Source organism: Colias philodice, chromosome 2, assembly GCF_061535455.1.
Source record: "Colias philodice isolate Cphi_HAF_F1 chromosome 2, ilColPhil1 Martin Lab GWU primary, whole genome shotgun sequence".
NCBI lineage: Eukaryota > Metazoa > Arthropoda > Insecta > Lepidoptera > Pieridae > Colias > Colias philodice.
Window position 1 is genome coordinate 5,593,948 of NC_143087.1, and position 24,056 is coordinate 5,618,003.

A 24,056-nucleotide genomic window follows, 5' to 3' on the forward strand; every position below is an offset into this window, starting at 1 on the left:
TGCCGTACAAAATCAAATGACCAAATTTACCCCGGCAACTGTCGAAAAATAAAAATAAATTCCGACTTTGTGGACCACCATTTTTGTACGGCATCTGTGTCATACTATTTCTATACTGCTTTTAAGCCATTGTTCCGCAACGCCGTACAAAAATCATGGAGACAAGGGGAGAAAATCTCTACCTGAACTTTCGAATTCTCATCTGCACTCAGGTGGACAGCTTACGAGTGTCGTCATAGTGCTGAATCTTATTATTTTATGCTCTTATATCATTCTAGATAGGTCAGGTGGTGGATCAAATGACCCATAATTTTTTCAACATGGGCCTGTAGTCTATAAGTACCATATCTTAATTATAGACCTTATTAATAACTACTTGCCTATTTTCAATTACTTTTATAAATAACTTTATGATACATGATATTCTCAAACAGTTAAGTTTGCTTAAATCTAAGTATAAATAAATAAAATGGTTTGGCATGCAATTTATACTTAAATAGAGACTTAAAATTACAGACAGAATTTTAGACCCTTAAGAAAACTTCCACAACTATCAGATAATGATAGTATGTCTTGAAATTCAAATTTTATCTTATTATTATATAGCATATAGCACAAATCTCTGCTTTGCACACTATACAAATGTGTATCAAATAATCTTTGGTTGGGCCATATAAATCCTATTCTATACCACTTGTCCTTTCTAATACATAATGGTTCCAAGAATTCAATATCTATATTAGAATCATATTCAATCTCTTTCTTGAAATTAAGTTTTCTAATAATACTGTTATCAGATTCTGACATTATTGAGATTAAAAACCCTTCCATATAGGTATTTATTGAGTTACAGAAATTATCCACAGGAGCCATCCTCGACTGAATTTTGAGAGAATGTATGAAAAAGGATTTGTCAGCCTTCAGTCTTGTGTATATACAATTGTTATGAGAATCTATTGATATTGGAGATTCTGATCGAATAAGAGCTCGATGACAAAGGTGCCACTGGATCTTTATTACATTTCGAGGAACTGGTATTATACACATTATGTCATCCACTTTCTTAATACCATTGTCAGGGGTGTTTACTGTTTTTTTAACAATCTGTTCCACATTCTCAATTTCAGTTGGAAGGAGGAGATTTGTTTGATCAAGAGCTATTTCTTTAAGCTCATCTTCAGACAAGGTAGAAAACCTTAACAATGGAAATAATCCACTCTTTATAAGGATATCCCTACGCATATTTGTTTCTTTACTCAAGTTATTTTGTTCACAATAATTGAAGGTCCATTCAAATGTTATCTTGATCAAATCTTTTTCACTGACATTTATATCATTGCACTCTAATATTTTTCTTAAACATGATATGGATATGTCAGTTTTGTGTTCTTGTAATAAATACTGTGCATGCTGACAGAAGAGATTCAATGCAGATGTAAGTATTTCATTTTCTTGCATATAATCTGGGTAGTTAAGGATTGTTATGACATTGTCAATGCTCATATTGGCTTCAATATATTCTATGCATATTCCCGTTAGGGAGTCTAACATATACTTCTTGGACACATATAACAAATCATATGCTTGTTCAATGGATAAGATGTGCACTTTATCAGTATAAATAAAATGTAGAAGAAGTTGAAATATAGTAGGGTCTATGTCAGTGATCACAATATTATCATTTGATGATAATGGTCCGTAAAACATTGCCTCAAACACGGGGCTACTTATGCCTAAAATTAATTTATGTGCCTTAAACTCTTTTCCACACACAATAAAATTACAGTCGCTCCAATCATAAGAGACAAGTAATTTATTCATCCGATCATACAGGCTATTATTTTTAAAGTCACTCATTTTAAACCCCATCTGAAAAAATAAAAATATTATTTTAGTTAATTATGTTTTTGATAAATGAGGATCTTCTATGGATCTTTTATGGACTTTCCAGGTAATGTAATGATTGTCACAAACTAAGGAGGATAGTAATTATTTTATGTAAAAATTAAATTAAATAGGGAACTTTAATAATAATTGACATACAATTTAACAGGCACAATATTGATACTATATAATATAATGATATTTTAACATTAGAATTCAATTATACCGTAGATACTGTACCATAGAAACTACTCCGTAGATACTGCTTTCGGAATCGGTGGTAAATGTTAAAAATATGTAACCACTCAAGTGCGGGACGACCGGGAGCCGGTCGATCCACATTCAAGGTTATGTGCGGGGCGACCGGCTCCCGGTCGATCAACAGTCGTGGGTTTTGCGTTCGCTTTATAAAACGGTCTATCGTCCTTCCTTTTTCTAACTTATATGACATGTTAAGGAAAGAACAGGCTAGCTATAAGTCAAGTTAACAACATAACCACATGATTTATGTGGCCCACTTTTGATGACACATTGAGTGGGTAGTTTTTTGTACAAAAAAATAAACAGGGAATGTGTAAAAAAAATGTATGGGAGGGTATGATGTTTTTATTTTCTCGTAAGAAGAGTGTAACAAAGGATCAATAAATATTAAAATCTCACTGAACAGCTGTTTTAATTTTTTATTAGCAGACAAAATGTAACAAAAATTACAAGGGTACATTTGCTTTGACTTACAAGTTGTTTTATTTAAATATTACCATGTTTTGACAAGGCATAGAGTATATTTCATTATCTATCAATATATACCTATATATACTTGCAAATGTGCTATTGATAAAGGAATCTGAGATAATCGACTTTAAAAAAATATTGGACCGCCAAAAAACCCCATTTGCGGCGGCACCGGGAGCCGGTTCCGCACATAACCCGATTTTTGGAAAATGGCGTCCCGCACTTGAGTGGGTAATGATGTTTCAAAAGTGCTTCTAGAAGAAGTCTTATTGAATAAATAAATGTTTGAGTTTTGAATTCAAAGTTATGTTTTTAAATTTGTATAGAAATATTGTACAAGTACCTGGATACTTTTTAGAGAGATAATAATCAAACACAGATAAAATATACCTTTTTTGTAGTTATATTCTTTCTCAGCTTTCGAAATGCAATAGATATTGACTGGCTGCTAATTTTTAAAGCAGTTTTTGCCAAATCTAAAATGACAAGCTGATTTTGTTCGTTTAATGAATATATTATTTGGCTGATGCCCGTTTTTATTGAAATAGAATTATGTCTGGCCTCTTAGGTAAATATTTTTGGATACGTAACTGTTTTTTCTTTTTATCTTAAATACTAGTTTGAAAGAAATTTAAATTTATTCACTAATAAAATGAGATCAATGTACTTATAACGGTTATACCTGTTTTACTCCACACTCAGCCTTGAACTTGACAATGACCAGGGAACAAGTTAACAGAAATTTCAGAAATACTTTAGTTGCAGGATGAAATAAGTCAATTCATGTTATATAATAATGCTTAAAAAATTCAATAAAGTAACACAAACCTTGAGTGTAATTAGCACAAATAGGCACGTAACACAAACAAGTCACTCGGCACGTTTTTCAATGATCAAAATATTTTTTATTTGCAAACAAGTCTGACAGAATACAGATTGAGAATTGAGATTGACAGCCGATGAATGTCATGATGGGGGTCATGGGAAATTGGAATAGATTATAGAGTATAAATGAATTTCGATTGAGAATGACCTTAATGATCTAAGAGAATGACTGAATATTTTAAGAACGGATAAAAATACAGAAAAATACCATTCCCAAATATTTGTAAAATTGGAGAACGTTTTTTTTATGTTATGTTATTATTTTATTTATACAAACGTAGAAACTAATGACTAATCTCCTACTATATAAATAGTATTTTCAAATTATAAGAATAATTTATTGAAGTATTATAACATAGTATAAAGAGAGCAAGTAAGTTATCTTTGAGCAAATTTACAACGTGCCGTTTCTATGTACCTAAGAGCGTTTTCACATTATCCGATCCGATATCGGATATCGGACGCCGATAGCCGATATCCGATATCGGATACAATTTGCCCTTTCACATTGTCCGATAAAATCGTTCCGATATCATCATGAGTGTTGCCAGAAATTTTTAGAGACTAAACCAAATTGCCAGTTGATAAAAAAAGGTATAATTAAAAAAAATTAAATGTTATATCATAGTTGTACATGTACATTAAAAATAACTACGATTAAGAAAAACAACTTCAAAAAAGAAAAGTAAAATGTAAAAAAAGATTTGATATCACAAATTACAGCATATTATTTAGATGTGCTATTTACTAAATAGTTTTGATATCGGTCATTTGTATAACATAATATACTTATGTTAACACATTATTTAAAATTTAAATTATATAAATTTATATCAATACCTACCTAGTATTAGTTAATAGTTTTTAGTAATACATATTTGTAAATACCTTTCAAAATCTATTAAATGTATTTTTAGCAAGACGTACCTAGTAATTTAGTCATTTTTTCACTACATACATTTATAAAAGTTCATGTAGTACCTAAGATAAATTTATTAAGTGATACAATGTTTGTTCACATTTTCTTAACTTTTTCTTATTACACTGTAATATCCTAATAAGCCTAAAATAATATTGTCACTCGTTCAAATATATTTGTAATATGATTGTTGTCATTTCCTGTAAGTAAAGATACATATAGGTAAACCAGAATCTGATGGCAATTAGGGAAATCAAAATTTGGAGTGTGCAACCCTAGGGAAAATGGACTGAACGATCTTGATACTGCTTATTTTTTATTTTGTCCTCAATATCATTAGTCACATTACATAAGTGGACAATACTGTACTTAATAATGAGATATCCACTTAATATTATGTAGTAGGTAGTAGGTACATACTTACATGTATAATATACATATTACTTTTATACAGGTAATACATATTATTATTTACACATACCTATATTTGTATATTTATTATCAGTATGCCATGTGAAAATATCGATATAATGATAATGTAGATCAAAACTAGACTGCTTATAATTTTTTATAAAATAAAATAAAAATAAAATAAAACTATGTTTATTTTCGTAAGTATTAACAGATACACACATTATAAAATTGACTTGGACAGCTTGGACTTGACGAATAGCCGTATTGGAAACTCCTGTAATAAGTTTTCATAAAATTATATTGTAAACAACAAACAATATTATAGTTACCTACATATAATATTTTTAATTTAAAGTATTAAAACGGGTAAGTCCAATTTACCAATAAAATATTCAAAATTGAAAATTGTGATGTGTTTGACCCTTCTTCGTCGAATGTTTTTTTATACACATTATAAACAACACCTCTTGCTTGTGATCGCAGCGGCTTTTTCGACATTTTCGAAGATTTTTTAGACAAAATCCTAATAATTATTCATCAATTGCAAAGAAGACAAATAATTTGACAACCAATTTGATAGTTGTCAAATAAGTTGCCACATGAAAATCTTTTATTTCATAAATATAAATATGCCATCAGATTCTGGTAGACCTTTAAATTATTTTATTGTCATAAGCAATTATTTTAGAATGAAGAGTTTTCAAACTTTGTATTCTTTGTTGTAAATTCAAAATAAAAATAAAATCGGTGTGAAATCTCCTCCTTTTTTTGAAGTCGGTTAAAAACAAAGCAATCAATGACAACAATACAATAAACAGCACAACCAACATTCAAGTAGGAGGAGGAGCGAGGCAGAATGAGATAAAATAAAGATGATTGACACTAATGTTTTCGAAGATAGATAATTGAATTTAAGAACGCAATATATTTTTGTTTGCTTCAGTTCAGCCAATTGCCGTATATTTTAATACGGCAAATAAAAATACCTGCCGTATAAATCGTATTTTAAATGCCTATAAATACTTAAATGTGTGTTTTCTTAATAAAAAAAGGTTTCTTTTAATAGAAAGGGTTTTAGGTTAAAAGCAAAGAATTTTTTAAAGATTGAGCGCCCTATATGACTGAAAATACACAAACTAGTGCTTTTTTGCTGTTGGTATACTGCCTTTTCGAAAATTGAGTTGGCAACACTGACCATTATCGTCCGATAGCCACTGGGAATATCGGTGTCGGCTCCGATATCCGATATCGGACCGGTTAATGTGAAAGACAGGTACATATTTCATACATTTTACTTCCCTCCGATATCGGATATCGGCTATCGGCTTCCGATATCCGATATCGGATCGGATAATGTGAAAACGCTCTAACCACCTAACCTATGTACGCAGAGCGCTTTGCCACGCCTGCGAGTAACGCACGCAGTACGCACACACTGTCGCTCGGACCTCGGTTCCTTCTGGTTCCTTCTCATAGACCAGGGGTAGGAAACTCGCCTTATAGTTAAACATTTATTATATGATGCTGCCATCTATTAGTTGTATTCCGAAATAAATCGTGTCCAATTAGTTATATAATTACTCGCTAGATGTCACAGCAACATTAATTAATAAAACATATGCTTTATACAAATATAATTTATCTATAAACTTTAAAATTATTGTAATAAAATGTAATTGTTTTATAAAATCCCTTAAACCAATTTAAAATACATAATTTTAAAAACAGTGTCGGTTACAGTCTCTTTATTCAAATTTTGATATCTCAACAAATTTGCAAATATGGCCGCCACTCGTTTTCATTGAACGTGAGCGCGTGCGCTTTTTTCTTGGCTTGTTTGCGTTTGCTGAATAAGTAATTCGTGAAGTGCCCATCTTCTGCTTCAGCTGAAGAATATTAACGAAGTCTACGCCTAGCGTCGAGTTGTATGATTCCGCTAGACGTACCTCTCCCGTGTTTTGAATTTGCGATATTTGGACGCTATTAGTTCTGTTATTAAGTGTTGCGATATTTGGACGCTATTAATAATTAAGTTTTGCGATTTTGGACGCTATCAGTTAAGTGCTGCTATAAGTAATCGATATGCCTACTGACAGACTTTGTGTGTTCGGATGTGTGACCAAAGGTAGGTAGTTGTGCTTATTTGCATTCATGAATTCTTATCTTAATAGAGAAATTCCTGTTTAATTTTCTATTTTAATTGTAACATTTGATTTGCAGGTGTCACCATCCACAGATTTCCGAATCCAGAAAAATATCCAGAACGATTTAGAAAGTGGGTAGACTTGGCAGGTGATACACTAAAAGACATCAGTGATGGAGAAATTTTCAAATCTAAAAAAATTTGTGACATACATTTTTTGGAAAGCCATAAAAATCGCAACAATCGCTTGAGTGCTTTAGCTATTCCTGTGAAGAACATACACGGTAAGTTAATGTAAATATTTAAATCTTGTTAAATTAAAAAAAAAAACAAATTATATATGCTCACGAGGCCGGTTTAAAACTCGCGTTTTTTTATGTAAGTATAGGCTATATCATCATGCTAAGACCAACAGGAGCGGAGCAATGTGGGTGAAACCGCGGAGCACAGCTAGTTTGTAATTTATTACTAATTTATTTACATTAGGTATACAAATAACAATTTTTTATCAGTTAGTGCAATTACAACTTGAGATCAAGATGTATTTATTGACTTTGTTATATTATTGTTATTGGCTATCTTGTTGGGTTCTAAGCATCTAATTTTCATTTGATTAGCATTAGCTAAACTTGTTAAATATATTTATGAATTATGATATAAAAAAAATACACAAAAATTCTTTGTTTGATTGATTCTTGGCCGATAGGTTATTCTAATACTAGACATAACTAAAAATACAAGCATACATTACACATAACTTAATACTGCTTTAATACAAACCATTATAAAGTCATATTTAATTTTAGTGAGTACGCTTGATAATACAGTATAGAATATAATTGTATGCAATATTAAATGATCATTCCAAATGATAAATGTTAACTGAACCTATGAATAACTTTCAAATATCATTTATATGATAAAACACTATCATACTGTAGGATGACAAAAATTGATTGTTGTGGATGAAGTTGTAAATAACTATTTATAATTTCAGGGTTGTCTACTATTACTGCTGTGAAAACTGTAGAGCCCACTATGAACATACCATCTTGTGTACTACAACAAGTGACTGGAGTCACTGCATTAGATGAGCCTGGACCTAGTATGTATGTGCAGCCAAAACCATCACTGCTGTCAGGTAAATTAACATTAAATACCTATATGCTTTGCTGGATATTTTTTTAATTAATCATATAAAACAATTTTTTTTGTTATATTATTTTAATTTTCATCATTCAACCAACCACAGTATTTTATATAATTCTTCCATTACAGGTACAAGAAAGAAGTCACAATGTCTGCATTATTATAAAACAACTCAAAAACAAATAAGAAATTTAAGGAGTGAAATATGCAGATTGAAAAGGAAAAATAAAAATTTTAAGTCACGTTTGGCTGATGCTGAAAAACTTTCAATGAAAAAATCATTTGAAAATGTCACAAAGTCAATGTCTTTGCCATCTAGACTTTTAACAAATATGCAGTTTCGGGAATCCGCGAAAAAACCCAAAGGACGTCGATTCACTACTGAAGAAAAAATTTTAGCAATGGCATTGTATAAAAGGAGCCCAAAGAGCTACTCTTTATTATACAAATGTTTCACATTGCCATCTGCTAAATCTCTCCGAAATCTGTTAGGCAGAATTAAAATCAAGCCAGGCATAAACACTCTCATCTTTGAGAAAATGAAGGAAACTGTGGACAAAATGAGTGCTGATGATAGATTGTGCACACTCATATTTGACGAGATGTCAATTAAACCACAAGTTCATTATCTTGCTGCCTCTGATGAGCTTAAAGGATTTGCTAATATAGGCCCAACAAAGATAGCTGATCATGCATTAGTATTTATGGTTAGAGGCATAAAAATAAAATATAAACAACCAGTAGCTTATTTTTTTACACAAAGTTTAAAAAGATTTGATTTAAAAAATGTAATAAAGGAGGTCGTAAAACATGTAACAGCTACTGGTCTAAACATAATTGCTACAGTGTGTGATCAGAGTATGGTCAATGTTGGGGCAATAGAAAGTCTAATAAATGACACAAGAATAGTCTATTTAAAACAAGGCAAATCTTGGAGGGGTGAGATAATGATGGTGGATAAGGTAAAAATAATACCTTTATATGACACACCTCACTTATTTAAAGGCATAAGAAATAATTTAATGTCAAAAAATTTAAAATATCTCCATGAAAAAACAGAAAAAATTGTTAAGTGGGAGTATTTCCAGGAGGTATACGACGCAGATAAATCCTATGGAGAATTAAGGTTACTACCAAAGATTACCGAAGAACATATCAATACACAAAAAATAAACAAAATGAAAGTGAAAACTGCAACACAATTATTCAGCCATTCAATGGCTTCCGCCACCAAACATTTGTATGATGCAGGAAAAGTTTCCTTCGAGTGCACACAGTTAGTTCCCGTCATATTGTTATTGGACAAATTATTTGATTCTTTAAATAGTAATACTTTCTGTATAGAAAATGGAAAAGTGTATAGGTCAGGTGTAAAGCACAATTCACCCCATCATGAATTATGGAAACAAGCCATAAAATTTTTAAAAGAAATAAAATTTATAGAAAGAAAGGTAATTGGCAATAAAGTACGTATTCTTGAAAAGACTGTACCATCTATAAAAAATCTTATCAAAACTATAGAGGGATTCCAAGCTATTTGGAAAATATTGCACAATAAGTATGAATTTGATATCATGTTATGTCGCAACTTTAATCAGGACCCAATCGAAAACTTCTTTGGACGTGTAAGAAGTCTAGGGATAAGAAATGTAGCTCCAAACATAATTAACTTTGAGGGCGCATTTAAGGCACTTTTCTTAAGCAATTTTTGTTCTTCCCATTCCCTCAAAGCTAATTGTGAGGAAGATATGAGCACATTTTTACAATCCTTAGACTTCTTATTAACAAAGACAGATAATATAACTAAGATTGCAGATAAAGAAAGAGAAACATTTTATATAAATGAAGAAATTTTGCAGAATACAAACATATCTGATGGAATGCAAAGTAAAGGATATGTTTGTGGTTGGGTCCTGAAAAAAATTTTACAAAACCTTCGTATTGGAGGTTGTGTTAGATGTAAACAAACCATATTTGCGACAGAACATATTTCATCTCATTCATCATTTATTAAATCAAAAGAATATGCAAATTCCAAATGGCTATGTTATCCTTCCAATGAAGTCGTGGAATGTTTTAGTGAAATTCAAAATATAACCACTGCATCACTAAAAAGAAATATTAATGTTATATGTGTAAAAAGTAACATAAACAAAATTATTGACATATTTGTTAACTTTGAAATATTTAATTGTGATGAACACAAAATTAATTTCATTAAATTATTCCGCGACAAATCTGTTAATGTTTTAATTTATAGTTGGTGCCGTTCGGTTAATAGAATATTAAGCGGCAAAATAAATTATGATGGGGATGACGAAATAAAAAATTATGCTAAGGCCTATTACATTAAACACCAACACAATAAAAATAAGAAATGATTCTATGCGTTTTATTTTATTTACTGTACCCTTGATTGTACCCATACACATCATCGAAGAATACTATGTGTATGCTACCTTGGAATGTATATACGCAGCTGTAAATAAAAACCCACAAGATTGGTAATTCCAAAGCTGCGTGTATACGTTCTCGGTAGTATATACATTATTAAAAAATATGAATCTGTACAATGTATAGCTATATATATATATTTGCAATCAAAGTTTCGGAATACGTCTAACAGATGGCGTTCATAAACTAGTTGGCCAAAAAATGCACGAAGTTGGTTCTCTATTCCCACAGTATTACTTTACTCTATGATTACCAATCTTGTGGGTTTTTATTTACAGCTGCGTATATACATTCCAAGGTAGCATACACATAGTATTCTTCGATGATGTGTATGGGTACAATCAAGGGTAAATAAAATAAAACGCATAGAATCATTTCTTATTTTTATTGTGTTGGTGTTTAATGTAATAGGCCTTAGCATAATTTTTTATTTCGTCATCCCCATCATAATTTATTTTGCCGCTTAATATTCTATTAACCGAACGGCACCAACTATAAATTAAAACATTAACAGATTTGTCGCGGAATAATTTAATGAAATTAATTTTGTGTTCATCACAATTAAATATTTCAAAGTTAACAAATATGTCAATAATTTTGTTTATGTTACTTTTTACACATATAACATTAATATTTCTTTTTAGTGATGCAGTGGTTATATTTTGAATTTCACTAAAACATTCCACGACTTCATTGGAAGGATAACATAGCCATTTGGAATTTGCATATTCTTTTGATTTAATAAATGATGAATGAGATGAAATATGTTCTGTCGCAAATATGGTTTGTTTACATCTAACACAACCTCCAATACGAAGGTTTTGTAAAATTTTTTTCAGGACCCAACCACAAACATATCCTTTACTTTGCATTCCATCAGATATGTTTGTATTCTGCAAAATTTCTTCATTTATATAAAATGTTTCTCTTTCTTTATCTGCAATCTTAGTTATATTATCTGTCTTTGTTAATAAGAAGTCTAAGGATTGTAAAAATGTGCTCATATCTTCCTCACAATTAGCTTTGAGGGAATGGGAAGAACAAAAATTGCTTAAGAAAAGTGCCTTAAATGCGCCCTCAAAGTTAATTATGTTTGGAGCTACATTTCTTATCCCTAGACTTCTTACACGTCCAAAGAAGTTTTCGATTGGGTCCTGATTAAAGTTGCGACATAACATGATATCAAATTCATACTTATTGTGCAATATTTTCCAAATAGCTTGGAATCCCTCTATAGTTTTGATAAGATTTTTTATAGATGGTACAGTCTTTTCAAGAATACGTACTTTATTGCCAATTACCTTTCTTTCTATAAATTTTATTTCTTTTAAAAATTTTATGGCTTGTTTCCATAATTCATGATGGGGTGAATTGTGCTTTACACCTGACCTATACACTTTTCCATTTTCTATACAGAAAGTATTACTATTTAAAGAATCAAATAATTTGTCCAATAACAATATGACGGGAACTAACTGTGTGCACTCGAAGGAAACTTTTCCTGCATCATACAAATGTTTGGTGGCGGAAGCCATTGAATGGCTGAATAATTGTGTTGCAGTTTTCACTTTCATTTTGTTTATTTTTTGTGTATTGATATGTTCTTCGGTAATCTTTGGTAGTAACCTTAATTCTCCATAGGATTTATCTGCGTCGTATACCTCCTGGAAATACTCCCACTTAACAATTTTTTCTGTTTTTTCATGGAGATATTTTAAATTTTTTGACATTAAATTATTTCTTATGCCTTTAAATAAGTGAGGTGTGTCATATAAAGGTATTATTTTTACCTTATCCACCATCATTATCTCACCCCTCCAAGATTTGCCTTGTTTTAAATAGACTATTCTTGTGTCATTTATTAGACTTTCTATTGCCCCAACATTGACCATACTCTGATCACACACTGTAGCAATTATGTTTAGACCAGTAGCTGTTACATGTTTTACGACCTCCTTTATTACATTTTTTAAATCAAATCTTTTTAAACTTTGTGTAAAAAAATAAGCTACTGGTTGTTTATATTTTATTTTTATGCCTCTAACCATAAATACTAATGCATGATCAGCTATCTTTGTTGGGCCTATATTAGCAAATCCTTTAAGCTCATCAGAGGCAGCAAGATAATGAACTTGTGGTTTAATTGACATCTCGTCAAATATGAGTGTGCACAATCTATCATCAGCACTCATTTTGTCCACAGTTTCCTTCATTTTCTCAAAGATGAGAGTGTTTATGCCTGGCTTGATTTTAATTCTGCCTAACAGATTTCGGAGAGATTTAGCAGATGGCAATGTGAAACATTTGTATAATAAAGAGTAGCTCTTTGGGCTCCTTTTATACAATGCCATTGCTAAAATTTTTTCTTCAGTAGTGAATCGACGTCCTTTGGGTTTTTTCGCGGATTCCCGAAACTGCATATTTGTTAAAAGTCTAGATGGCAAAGACATTGACTTTGTGACATTTTCAAATGATTTTTTCATTGAAAGTTTTTCAGCATCAGCCAAACGTGACTTAAAATTTTTATTTTTCCTTTTCAATCTGCATATTTCACTCCTTAAATTTCTTATTTGTTTTTGAGTTGTTTTATAATAATGCAGACATTGTGACTTCTTTCTTGTACCTGTAATGGAAGAATTATATAAAATACTGTGGTTGGTTGAATGATGAAAATTAAAATAATATAACAAAAAAAATTGTTTTATATGATTAATTAAAAAAATATCCAGCAAAGCATATAGGTATTTAATGTTAATTTACCTGACAGCAGTGATGGTTTTGGCTGCACATACATACTAGGTCCAGGCTCATCTAATGCAGTGACTCCAGTCACTTGTTGTAGTACACAAGATGGTATGTTCATAGTGGGCTCTACAGTTTTCACAGCAGTAATAGTAGACAACCCTGAAATTATAAATAGTTATTTACAACTTCATCCACAACAATCAATTTTTGTCATCCTACAGTATGATAGTGTTTTATCATATAAATGATATTTGAAAGTTATTCATAGGTTCAGTTAACATTTATCATTTGGAATGATCATTTAATATTGCATACAATTATATTCTATACTGTATTATCAAGCGTACTCACTAAAATTAAATATGACTTTATAATGGTTTGTATTAAAGCAGTATTAAGTTATGTGTAATGTATGCTTGTATTTTTAGTTATGTCTAGTATTAGAATAACCTATCGGCCAAGAATCAATCAAACAAAGAATTTTTGTGTATTTTTTTTATATCATAATTCATAAATATATTTAACAAGTTTAGCTAATGCTAATCAAATGAAAATTAGATGCTTAGAACCCAACAAGATAGCCAATAACAATAATATAACAAAGTCAATAAATACATCTTGATCTCAAGTTGTAATTGCACTAACTGATAAAAAATTGTTATTTGTATACCTAATGTAAATAAATTAGTAATAAATTACAAACTAGCTGTGCTCCGCGGTTTCACCCACATTGCTCCGCTCCTGTTGGTCTTAGCATGATGATATAGCCTATACTTACATAAAAAAACGCGAGTTTTAAACCGGCCTCGTGAGCATATTATATAATTTGTTTTTTTTTTTAATTTAACAAGATTTAAATATTTACATTAACTTACCGTGTATGTTCTTCACAGGAATAGCTAAAGCACTCAAGCGATTGTTGCGATTTTTATGGCTTTCCAAAAAATGTATGTCACAAATTTTTTTAGATTTGAAAATTTCTCCATCACTGATGTCTTTTAGTGTATCACCTGCCAAGTCTACCCACTTTCTAAATCGTTCTGGATATTTTTCTGGATTCGGAAATCTGTGGATGGTGACACCTGCAAATCAAATGTTACAATTAAAATAGAAAATTAAACAGGAATTTCTCTATTAAGATAAGAATTCATGAATGCAAATAAGCACAACTACCTACCTTTGGTCACACATCCGAACACACAAAGTCTGTCAGTAGGCATATCGATTACTTATAGCAGCACTTAACTGATAGCGTCCAAAATCGCAAAACTTAATTATTAATAGCGTCCAAATATCGCAACACTTAATAACAGAACTAATAGCGTCCAAATATCGCAAATTCAAAACACGGGAGAGGTACGTCTAGCGGAATCATACAACTCGACGCTAGGCGTAGACTTCGTTAATATTCTTCAGCTGAAGCAGAAGATGGGCACTTCACGAATTACTTATTCAGCAAACGCAAACAAGCCAAGAAAAAAGCGCACGCGCTCACGTTCAATGAAAACGAGTGGCGGCCATATTTGCAAATTTGTTGAGATATCAAAATTTGAATAAAGAGACTGTAACCGACACTGTTTTTAAAATTATGTATTTTAAATTGGTTTAAGGGATTTTATAAAACAATTACATTTTATTACAATAATTTTAAAGTTTATAGATAAATTATATTTGTATAAAGCATATGTTTTATTAATTAATGTTGCTGTGACATCTAGCGAGTAATTATATAACTAATTGGACACGATTTATTTCGGAATACAACTAATAGATGGCAGCATCATATAATAAATGTTTAACTATAAGGCGAGTTTCCTACCCCTGTTGGTAATTCCAAAGCTGCGTGTATACGTTCTCGGTAGTATATACATTATTAAAAAATATGAATCTGTAAAATGTATAGCTATATATATATATTTGCAATCAAAGTTTCGGAATACGTCTAACAGATGGCGTTCATAAACTAGTTGGCCAAAAAATGCACGAAGTTGGTTCTCTATTCCCACAGTATTACTTTACTCTATGTCATAGACCTCCGTGATGGCCGCGCCATGCCATTGCTGTGAGTGTTCGGTATTTGTATGTACATAGGCATGACGACAGTATCCATAAATGATCGTATTAGTGTTTTTAAGGGAAAATGTACAATAAATAAATTTAATATAGTGACTTAGAAATCTTAAAACCATTAAGATTAATGAGATTATCAATAAAATAAAACATTGAAATTCTGCAGTTAGCCATTTTGACTAAAACACGCGTGACGTCACGCTTAAGTAAACAACTCGCGTCAGATGTGTTTTGTTGCTATGAATATGTAGAGAATACGCATTTTTATTTATTTTCTATTGTTTCACGTATGCTTTATCGACTCAGAACAGAAATACAATTGCGAATTCACGAATACGTGGTTCGGGGTTCTCCGCACCAACTTTATACAATCATTTCTTATTATTTCTCGCTTGAAATAATTACTAACACATTTTTCAGCATTATTTTTATGTGGATTCATACTGCAATACTGCACACCACTCATAAACTTTGAAATTCGTTTCTGTAACACATATTAAATAAAGACTTTTTAAAGTGAAACTTTTATTACATCGTCTCAAACTTTTTGGTCTGTGTAGCGCATGTCGCGTGTATCGCGGCTGCCGAGTATACCTACTCGGCAGCCGACTGACACGCGACATGCGCTACACAAAGCCGTGTTCGGAACCGTTCGAACAGTTTCACTTTTACCGTGGTTTCATAAAACCACACAACATTTTTTTAATTTTCTTCGCAATGCGTACAAATAATTACGTATTTACCAAAGTTTGACGTCACGCCTACGCCATGACACCTGCGAGCTGTTTTGGCACAGATAATAAATATTTTTTGAAAAATGGCTTTTATCTTTGTTAAATTTAAGTATATTACCGAAATATAGGGTTTTTCTTGTATAGTAAACGTATACACACATTATGGAAGAGGATTTCAAAATCTTTCGTCATGCCCATGGGTCATGCCCAAGAATATTAATGTGACAAGTGAAAACCGTCTCTGCGTCTCTCTCTCGTGGTCGTGAGTTTAGGTACCGTGCGTTCCTAAGCGCTGGGAGACGGCCTTCTTGTTATCTTTATACTATGTATATAAATTCAAATCATGTTTTTATGTAAACATGATTTGAATCTGTGATTTGAATTATAATAATAATTTTCCCGCAGGATTTTACCATGTACCATAGCCCAATAGATAAAAAAAACTTCTTCTTCTTCTTTGTTTATGGCCCCAGTCCCCACTAATTTCACTGTCATGTGTCACTGTCATTGATTGGAAACATGTCGGCTGTAATAATTGTAGCGCGCCCGGTGTTTAATAAATTTTACTGATGTGTAAAGATGTAGTTATATTTTAAACTTAAAAGCAACATAATAAACAAACATGGCTAATTCATATGAGGACACAGTTGCAGACTTTGATTTAAATTTCCTACAGCCTGCGACTCAGAATGTGGTAAGGTTATTTTTAAGACGGTTTTGTGATTATTGTTTTATAAAAATTTACACAATTTAAATGTTTAATTGAAGTTTTTGAAAGCGAACAATGTTGTTTAGTATTATTATTTACCACACAATAACAGAGATCGTAGTAATAAGTAAGAATAAATATTGTGACAACAAATCAATAACATCATTATTCTTGAATAGTTTTTAAAATTTTAAGAGAAATAGTTGTAGTTTTAACAATTTTTTTGTTACAGAACATTGCAAGGATTGAAAAACAACGGCAGTCTATCATAAATGTCAAGAATAAAATCATAGCAAGCCAGTGAGTACCAAAATATATATTATAAATATAAACCAATTTAATTATTAATTTTTTATATATATATTGAATTATATCATAACCATATTTGCGTTTTTATTTCAGTTGTCTTCTGCAAAAGTTTTACTTACAAAAAGACAAACTCGATGAAACTGAAAGCTTGCTTTTAGCTTCGAAGGAGGAGTGTAAACAAGCATGTATTGATTACAAAGTCACTTTAGAAAAATGCATTCAAATGGAAAAGGTTGGTGGATTTTTTGTATGTAAAGTACAAAACGAAAACAACAAATTCAATAATCTTAATTATTAACTTAATCAATGTTCCCTTAGAAAAATTGAATAATAGAAGAAAGTATTTTTTTCAACTATTGTTTAATTAAGTAATTATTGATCCATTAATTAATAAGGATTTTAATTTTTTTATAGGATGTGGTAAAATTAAATGAATGTAAACAAGAATTGGAACAAAAGGTAAATTATCTGGATAACCAATGTGAAGCAATGAGGTCCCATGCCCACCAATTACAAGTAAGTTACATGTTTGTGATTTTAATTTTCTATTTTAAATCAAATGTATGTCTTATTGCCAAAAATAGTAAACTGATAATGTCATATTTGTATAAGAATAAGAAATATAAGTACCAATTTCTGTATTTACTCTTGTAATATTAATTTCTTATCATAATTGATTTCATTTGGTTTTAAGTTTGTTCTCTCTAAATCTTATGATTACTAGAGGTTTTGTGTGCAATCAGTACTAGGTATACACTATACAGTTTATATATTTTTCATTATAATTGCAGTTATTGGTCAAAGAGCATGAGTCTGTAATAGAAGCTTTAAATATTGAGAAACAATTGGAGACAAGTACTGTTAAAGATTACCAGAAGAAACTCGCCTCACTCGAGAAAGAAAGAGAACAATATTTAATAGATATTGCATGGATGAGAGATGTTATATTGGGTAAAAGTAAGTTGATTTTTTTTTATTTATTCTCATTGTACAAGTATAATAAATGAAATTATTTTTTTATTTGAGTTTTGTGGGATTATAATAGAAATGTTGTAGATTAAAAAGGTAAAGTAAAGGACTTTGCACATTTAAAAATTAAATCTCCCTTTTTAATTGAAGTGATGAATGACAATATTTTTTTAAGAAGTGTTATTGGTTTATGGCAGACATGATAAATAATTGTATATTTTTATTATTATTATATAATTACAGAAAATTCGAAATCTTGTAAGGATATCATAAATAAATATAAGGATGTTAAGGGATTAGACAATAATTTAGATTCTGACAACAGTTGTGATGAAAGTTTCCTTCAAGATAGTCCTGTGGGTTCACCTCTCCATAATCAGCTACAAAATAAGGCTGAGGTAAGTAAACTACTCTTAATTATTGGTACAATAAATCTTAATGGAGAATCTAATTAGTTGTATCCTATAATTTAGGTTTCTAATATTATGTATTTTCTTCCACAGCCCATGACTTTTAGTGACAAAATCATTAAGGGAGCAATTTTTGAATCAGGTCCAATTAATAAAATTAAAGGTAAGCTTTTTCAGTTCGTGAAATTCATTGGTAATTTCATAATTTATCATATTTTTAAATTGTAATTAATATGTAATATTTTCAGAATCGCTAAATGATAACTATTATGATTGTTGTAATGAAGAAGTGATCAGTGAAGATACTGGCCGGGGATCATCATTAGCATTTTCTGATGCAGATAAATTTTTAAATAGTCCAGACTTAGGATTTTCTACAGAAAGACACCACAATGTGATCAATAAAGAAAACATTGTCCATGTTGATGCAGCCACCAGTCCTATTAGAGTAGAAGAAGGTTTTAGATCAAGTCCTAACATATTTGATGATGAAGCCTTACTTAGTGATAAGAACACAGGAAAAAGTCCTGAATATTTCATAACAGACATTCCTTTAAGCACAGAAATAGTGACTATAAAAGAAAAGAGACAATTAGTAGATGTTGGTACAAGTCCTATTCACTGCTTCACTCCAGTTGAAACATCAACAAGTCCTATTCATCTCTTCACTCTAGTTGATACATCAACAAGTCCCATATCTTTTGAAGTTACTTCAGATAGTTCAAAACTACAGATTCAAATTTTACCAACATTAGAAGCAGACATCTCTAACAACTTACATAAACAAAATGTTTCTGGAGTTTGTCAAAAGAACATTAATACTCAATCTAGTCAAAAAGAACTGGAAAAATCTACAGAAACATTAAATTGTTTGGAAGAAAACAACAGTAAAAAAATATGTGATGAAATAAATAATGACTGTGAAGTGGAAATGATATTACGTAATATGCGTTTGGAGCATCCATTAATAACACCTATTCCTAGAACACCTGCAATGTCTCACAAACAGCTACAAAAAGAATCAAATGTACTTTCTTCACAAAGTGAAACTCAAGACCATGTTGGATGTCCAGATGCTTTGAAAATAAGAGAAGAAAATAAAGCATTACAGGCTAATATATCATACCTTTGTAAAGAAATTGTGCAAATCAAAAATATTTTAAAAATAAAAATGCCTGATAATTTGGAAAATGTGCCAACTTTAAGTAAAGAAACATGTCAATTATTTGATGAGTGTAGTCAAGAAACCATAATTTTGACTAATGATATTACAGTGTCTGATGATTCTAGAATTGAAAGTATATTACCATCTAATAATTTAGAAACAAATAAAGCCATTCAAATGAATCGCCTGTCTCCTCCTTTAAATTTGGCTGAACAAAATCCTATTTGCACAGATAACCTTGAACATGTAACACCACCACAACAGAGTGTGTGTGAGAACACAGAAAGGAACAGTCTGAATTTTGATGAAACAGCAAGTCATGATCATATTGAGGTGATTGAAACATTATTAATCAATTCTGACAATGAAGACAATAGTCAATCAGATTGCTTACAGGATATATGTGATAACAACAGAAAATCCTGTACCAGTAGCACACTCAAATTTCAAAATGATGTGTGTAATACGGAAATAGTTACAAATAATGATTGTGAAAGCCAAGAACTTGAAGAAAGTCATGCCATAGATTCTAATAATAGTAGGACAATAAACAAAACTCGCAAACCAACTAAACTTGATAGGTTTAAGAAGAAAATTATGCCTAGGTGTAAAATTAGTGGGTCCAATAGTCCAATTTTGAAAAAATTAAGAAAAAGAAATAAATTAGTTCCAATAGCAAACAAGGAAAAACTCAAAAAATCTTTGGAAATTTTGAACAACAAAGAGGCATATGATAAAGCCTTAAAAGTAATGGCAGAATTAAAATCGAAAAGTAATATTGCACCGAAAAAAGATTTCTGTAAGCCAAATTCCAAATTAATGAGGACCAGTGACAATAAACCTAAAGAAAATATAACAAATGACAATGAAAAGTCTTGCGAATCTCAAGAAAATGAAAACCATGTAAAACAACAGGAAAGGAACTCAGGAAAAGATCTAGACAAAATAAGATTATCATCAGATAACACCTCTGACAATAATTCATTTGATGGAGGAAAAGAGCCTTCCAAGTCCTGGAGTAATATTAAAGAGTCTGAACCTGATAGTATAAATCAAACTAAAACTATTTCAACACGCAGCAGGAGTAGAATTTTGGCCAACACAGCAGAAAATAAAGAAAAGAGTGACGTTGTTATAAGTGATAATAAAAATGAAGTTGACCTGAAGATGCAAAAGACCAGTCGTCGGAGAAAACGAATTGATTCTGGCAATTCAGATGTTAGTTGTAAAAGGATGCTACGAAGTTCAAATTCAGAGAAAACAGGAAGAAAAGAACCAATCAACAATATAAGTCATACCATACCAGAAAGTCAGCAAGTAAACATTGATTATTCTGACTTAGATCTATTTTCAACAAATAATAAAATGCTTGTTGAAAAAGAGAATATGCACTGTGATAATATTAATTTGAAAGAAAGTGTTAATGAGATAAATGGACTTGATAAAAATACTAGCATTAATTCAGCAATATCAAAACGGAGGTCATTAAGGCTCAGTTCACAAAATTCGGATAATACTAATAAAAGATTGTTACGCAGCACTAATTTGGAATCAGTTATAGACAATAACATTAAGGTAGATATATCGAAAAGCAGAAATGAACGAAATGTTAATGTTAAAGACAAACAAGTAACTAACCCAACATTCAATGCTTCCAAAAGTAACAATGATAATCATATACAGCAATCAAATGAATCCAGTACTATAAATAATCTTAGTAATAGTATTCTATGTAAAATGATAATGAAACATGGAAAAGCTGCATTCAAAAGTAAATCTACTAGTGTAACAGGTAAAGTATTAAATATAAGCTTTATATTTAACATATTCTTCATTATTTCATTTATCAATTTAAATCTAATTAATAAATAATATTTTTTAGATACAATTGCGGACACAATTTGCAAGAACCTCGAAAATTCAATATCGCACATTTTAGAAGCTCAACCTGACAAGATGCAATCGGCCATTACTCAATTCGTAGAAGATATAAGAAAAATGAATGAAAAGAGCTTATTGGCTGGCTTAATAAAACATCTGCAAGATCCAGCAAGAAAGCTTGAGCTATATAATAAAGTTAATTCTAATGGACCCCTGGCTATGACAAAGAGAGAACAAATAATATTGTCTGCTCTCCAACATTTAAATACACCTGAATATAATATTGTGAATAATTTGCTAAGTAACATCGAGTATACATTGTTTCGGCTGAACCATTCACCAGAATTCGACACAGTCGAGAGTCTTTCCCATTTTTATGCAGTGACATGCAAATTGTTCCACATGAAATATCGGTTGAAAACATTTATTCTAGACGCTATGTATTGTCTTCAATACAAGGCAGTTGCTCTCATCAAGCAATGTCTTACTGCATGGATGCATATTTTGCCAATGGCACACATGAAATATGGTAAAATATGTTTTTCTCTATCTATATAAATTACTGTGTAAAAAATCAAATTAAACAACATTTTAATGGACTTGTCTTTCATGTATTGTTTTAATTGTGTCATTATTTTTCAGCAAAAACACCATTGATCACTTGTATAGTTTACTTGCTACACTTTTATAAGTGTGAGGATAAGTTCAACCGAGTCCAAGATATAAGGTGGATACTGAACAAGAAATATATGTATAAATTTAGTGAATGGAATGAAACAAAAATTCTGGAAATGTTTAACAGTGCAATTAAAAGTGTCAAAGGTAATTTTTCTTATAATTGAAATATGAGTGTTGACTTGGAATATCAGGCGTAATACTAATAGTGCATTTGTTTTTTCCAGATGATCAATCGGATAGGAACATGTTAAGGATAGCTTTATTAATATTTGCAAAGCGTCATGGACCGAAATGGTGTCAAAAGAATGTAATAAATAATATGCTTTTACCACTGATAGAGGCTGAAAATACTGCAGAAAAAGTAAAGGTATTCTGTATAGAAATGTTGGGACCACTCCTTAAACCATATCCAGCTGATATGAAAGTACACTGTGAAATTATTGTTAATCAACTGTTAGATATGTTGGATCAAGATGACTGTGAGTATTTTGATTTGAAAGAAATAATAAGTTAAATGCTACGTGTGATGTTGATAATACAGTAGTATTTATTGTTTAATTGTTAAAAAATAACCATGTCCTAAGTTTATATAGGAAACAAAGGAAACAATTTAATTTTTTTTTGGATGGAGTACCTAGTATTACTTATAACTGGAAGTTTTACTTTTTTTCAATATATTGATTTTATGCCCCTATATATCTTTTTATTTGGAATTTAATATTGTTTTTTTTCTCATTTCAGTGTCGCATGGTATTAAAGAAGCAATTTTCACGAGTTTGATTTACATGAGCAAACATAACCCACCGCGTGTAACTAAAGCTCTGTTGTCATGGCAACCTGACAAGATATCTTCGGAACTAGAAATTTTATTGAAGGCGTATGTAAGGGAGAAACCAATAAAGGCTTGGAAAACTATTTTATCTAGAATACACATGTAAAATTAAACGGAATACAATTCAGTAGAAGAAGAATCTAAACTTTCCAAAGAATGTAACAATAAACAACTTAATAATTTTGTATCAATACATATAATTTTATACTTTGTATGTAAAAGTTTATTTTATCAAACAACATAAAAATTGGTAAGTATAAACTGTAAAATCTGATAGAACTGTGTTCCTTGTAACCGTCTATAGTAATAGGTGTTATTTACGTAGCGTAGTAAGTTTCGTCAGTCAGGCTGCAAATGAGTTTAAATGCATGACTCTTCTAGAAAAAGTATTACTGTATATAAGTGTGTGTTTAAGTATTAATTGTAACAATTAAGAAGTAGGTAATTATAAAAGTAATTCAATCATGAATTGGTTTCACAACTGAATAGCTTGTACAGTTAATGGTAAATAACATGCAAAGTAATTTAATAATAATTCTTAATATCCATTTGTAGTATGTATATATATCATATACAGTTAATTTTAACTAAACCAGTTAAAATTAGCATTATTCAGTTGTATGTTTCCAATGTTAAACTAACATTATTGGTTTTCTTTGAGATTACGACTATCTGGTACTTTATCGTAAAAGGCCTTAAAATCTGCGAAAATATTTACCACTAACTGTACTACTAATTTACTGTTGGGTTAATCTTAAGATATATACTTTATGGTAATTAAGTATCAGCTATCACATTGTAGTATGTAAGTTTGATATATTGAATATCTTCATGTTAAAAATTTAAGTAAAGCCTCGTATTTATGGTAGACATTTGTTAAGCAATAGTTGATCAACAATGTTGCTGGAATCTTTAAATGTTGAAGTATCCCAGGCGAGAACTTTTTAAAATGCATTAACAACTCTGAAATGTTG

At 30.6% G+C, this 24,056-nt stretch overlaps 2 protein-coding genes and 1 long non-coding RNA gene across 4 annotated transcripts in view; 2 read left to right on the forward strand and 1 right to left on the reverse strand.

The window, feature by feature from the left end:
* LOC149490427 (uncharacterized) overlaps nucleotides 1-24,056 on the forward strand; it is a 129,939-nt gene that overhangs the window by 101,475 nt on the left and 4,408 nt on the right. The gene's annotated exons all lie outside the window — the stretch shown is intronic.
* On the reverse strand, nucleotides 338-3,565 carry LOC149490438 (BTB/POZ domain-containing protein 2-like). Of its 2 annotated transcripts, none has more exons than XM_089704366.1 (2): nucleotides 3,445-3,565; nucleotides 338-1,869 (listed from the first exon to the last, which is right to left on the reverse strand). In XM_089704366.1, the coding sequence occupies exon 2, from the start codon at nucleotides 1,867-1,869 to the stop codon at nucleotides 511-513; it is 1,359 nt and encodes a 452-aa protein (XP_089560492.1). In that variant the 5' UTR covers nucleotides 3,445-3,565; the 3' UTR covers nucleotides 338-510. The 2 variants fall into 2 exon arrangements, with proteins under 2 accessions (XP_089560492.1, XP_089560500.1); XM_089704374.1 differs by lacking the exon at nucleotides 3,445-3,565 and adding an exon at nucleotides 3,299-3,434.
* LOC149490439 (uncharacterized) lies at nucleotides 16,648-23,652 on the forward strand. Its single transcript, XM_089704027.1, has 12 exons — nucleotides 16,648-16,823; nucleotides 17,071-17,138; nucleotides 17,241-17,379; nucleotides 17,562-17,663; nucleotides 17,939-18,104; nucleotides 18,360-18,514; nucleotides 18,620-18,689; nucleotides 18,775-21,483; nucleotides 21,574-22,101; nucleotides 22,215-22,394; nucleotides 22,475-22,729; nucleotides 22,992-23,652. The coding sequence occupies exons 1-12, from the start codon at nucleotides 16,752-16,754 to the stop codon at nucleotides 23,186-23,188; spliced, it is 4,641 nt and encodes a 1,546-aa protein (XP_089560153.1). The 5' UTR covers nucleotides 16,648-16,751; the 3' UTR covers nucleotides 23,189-23,652.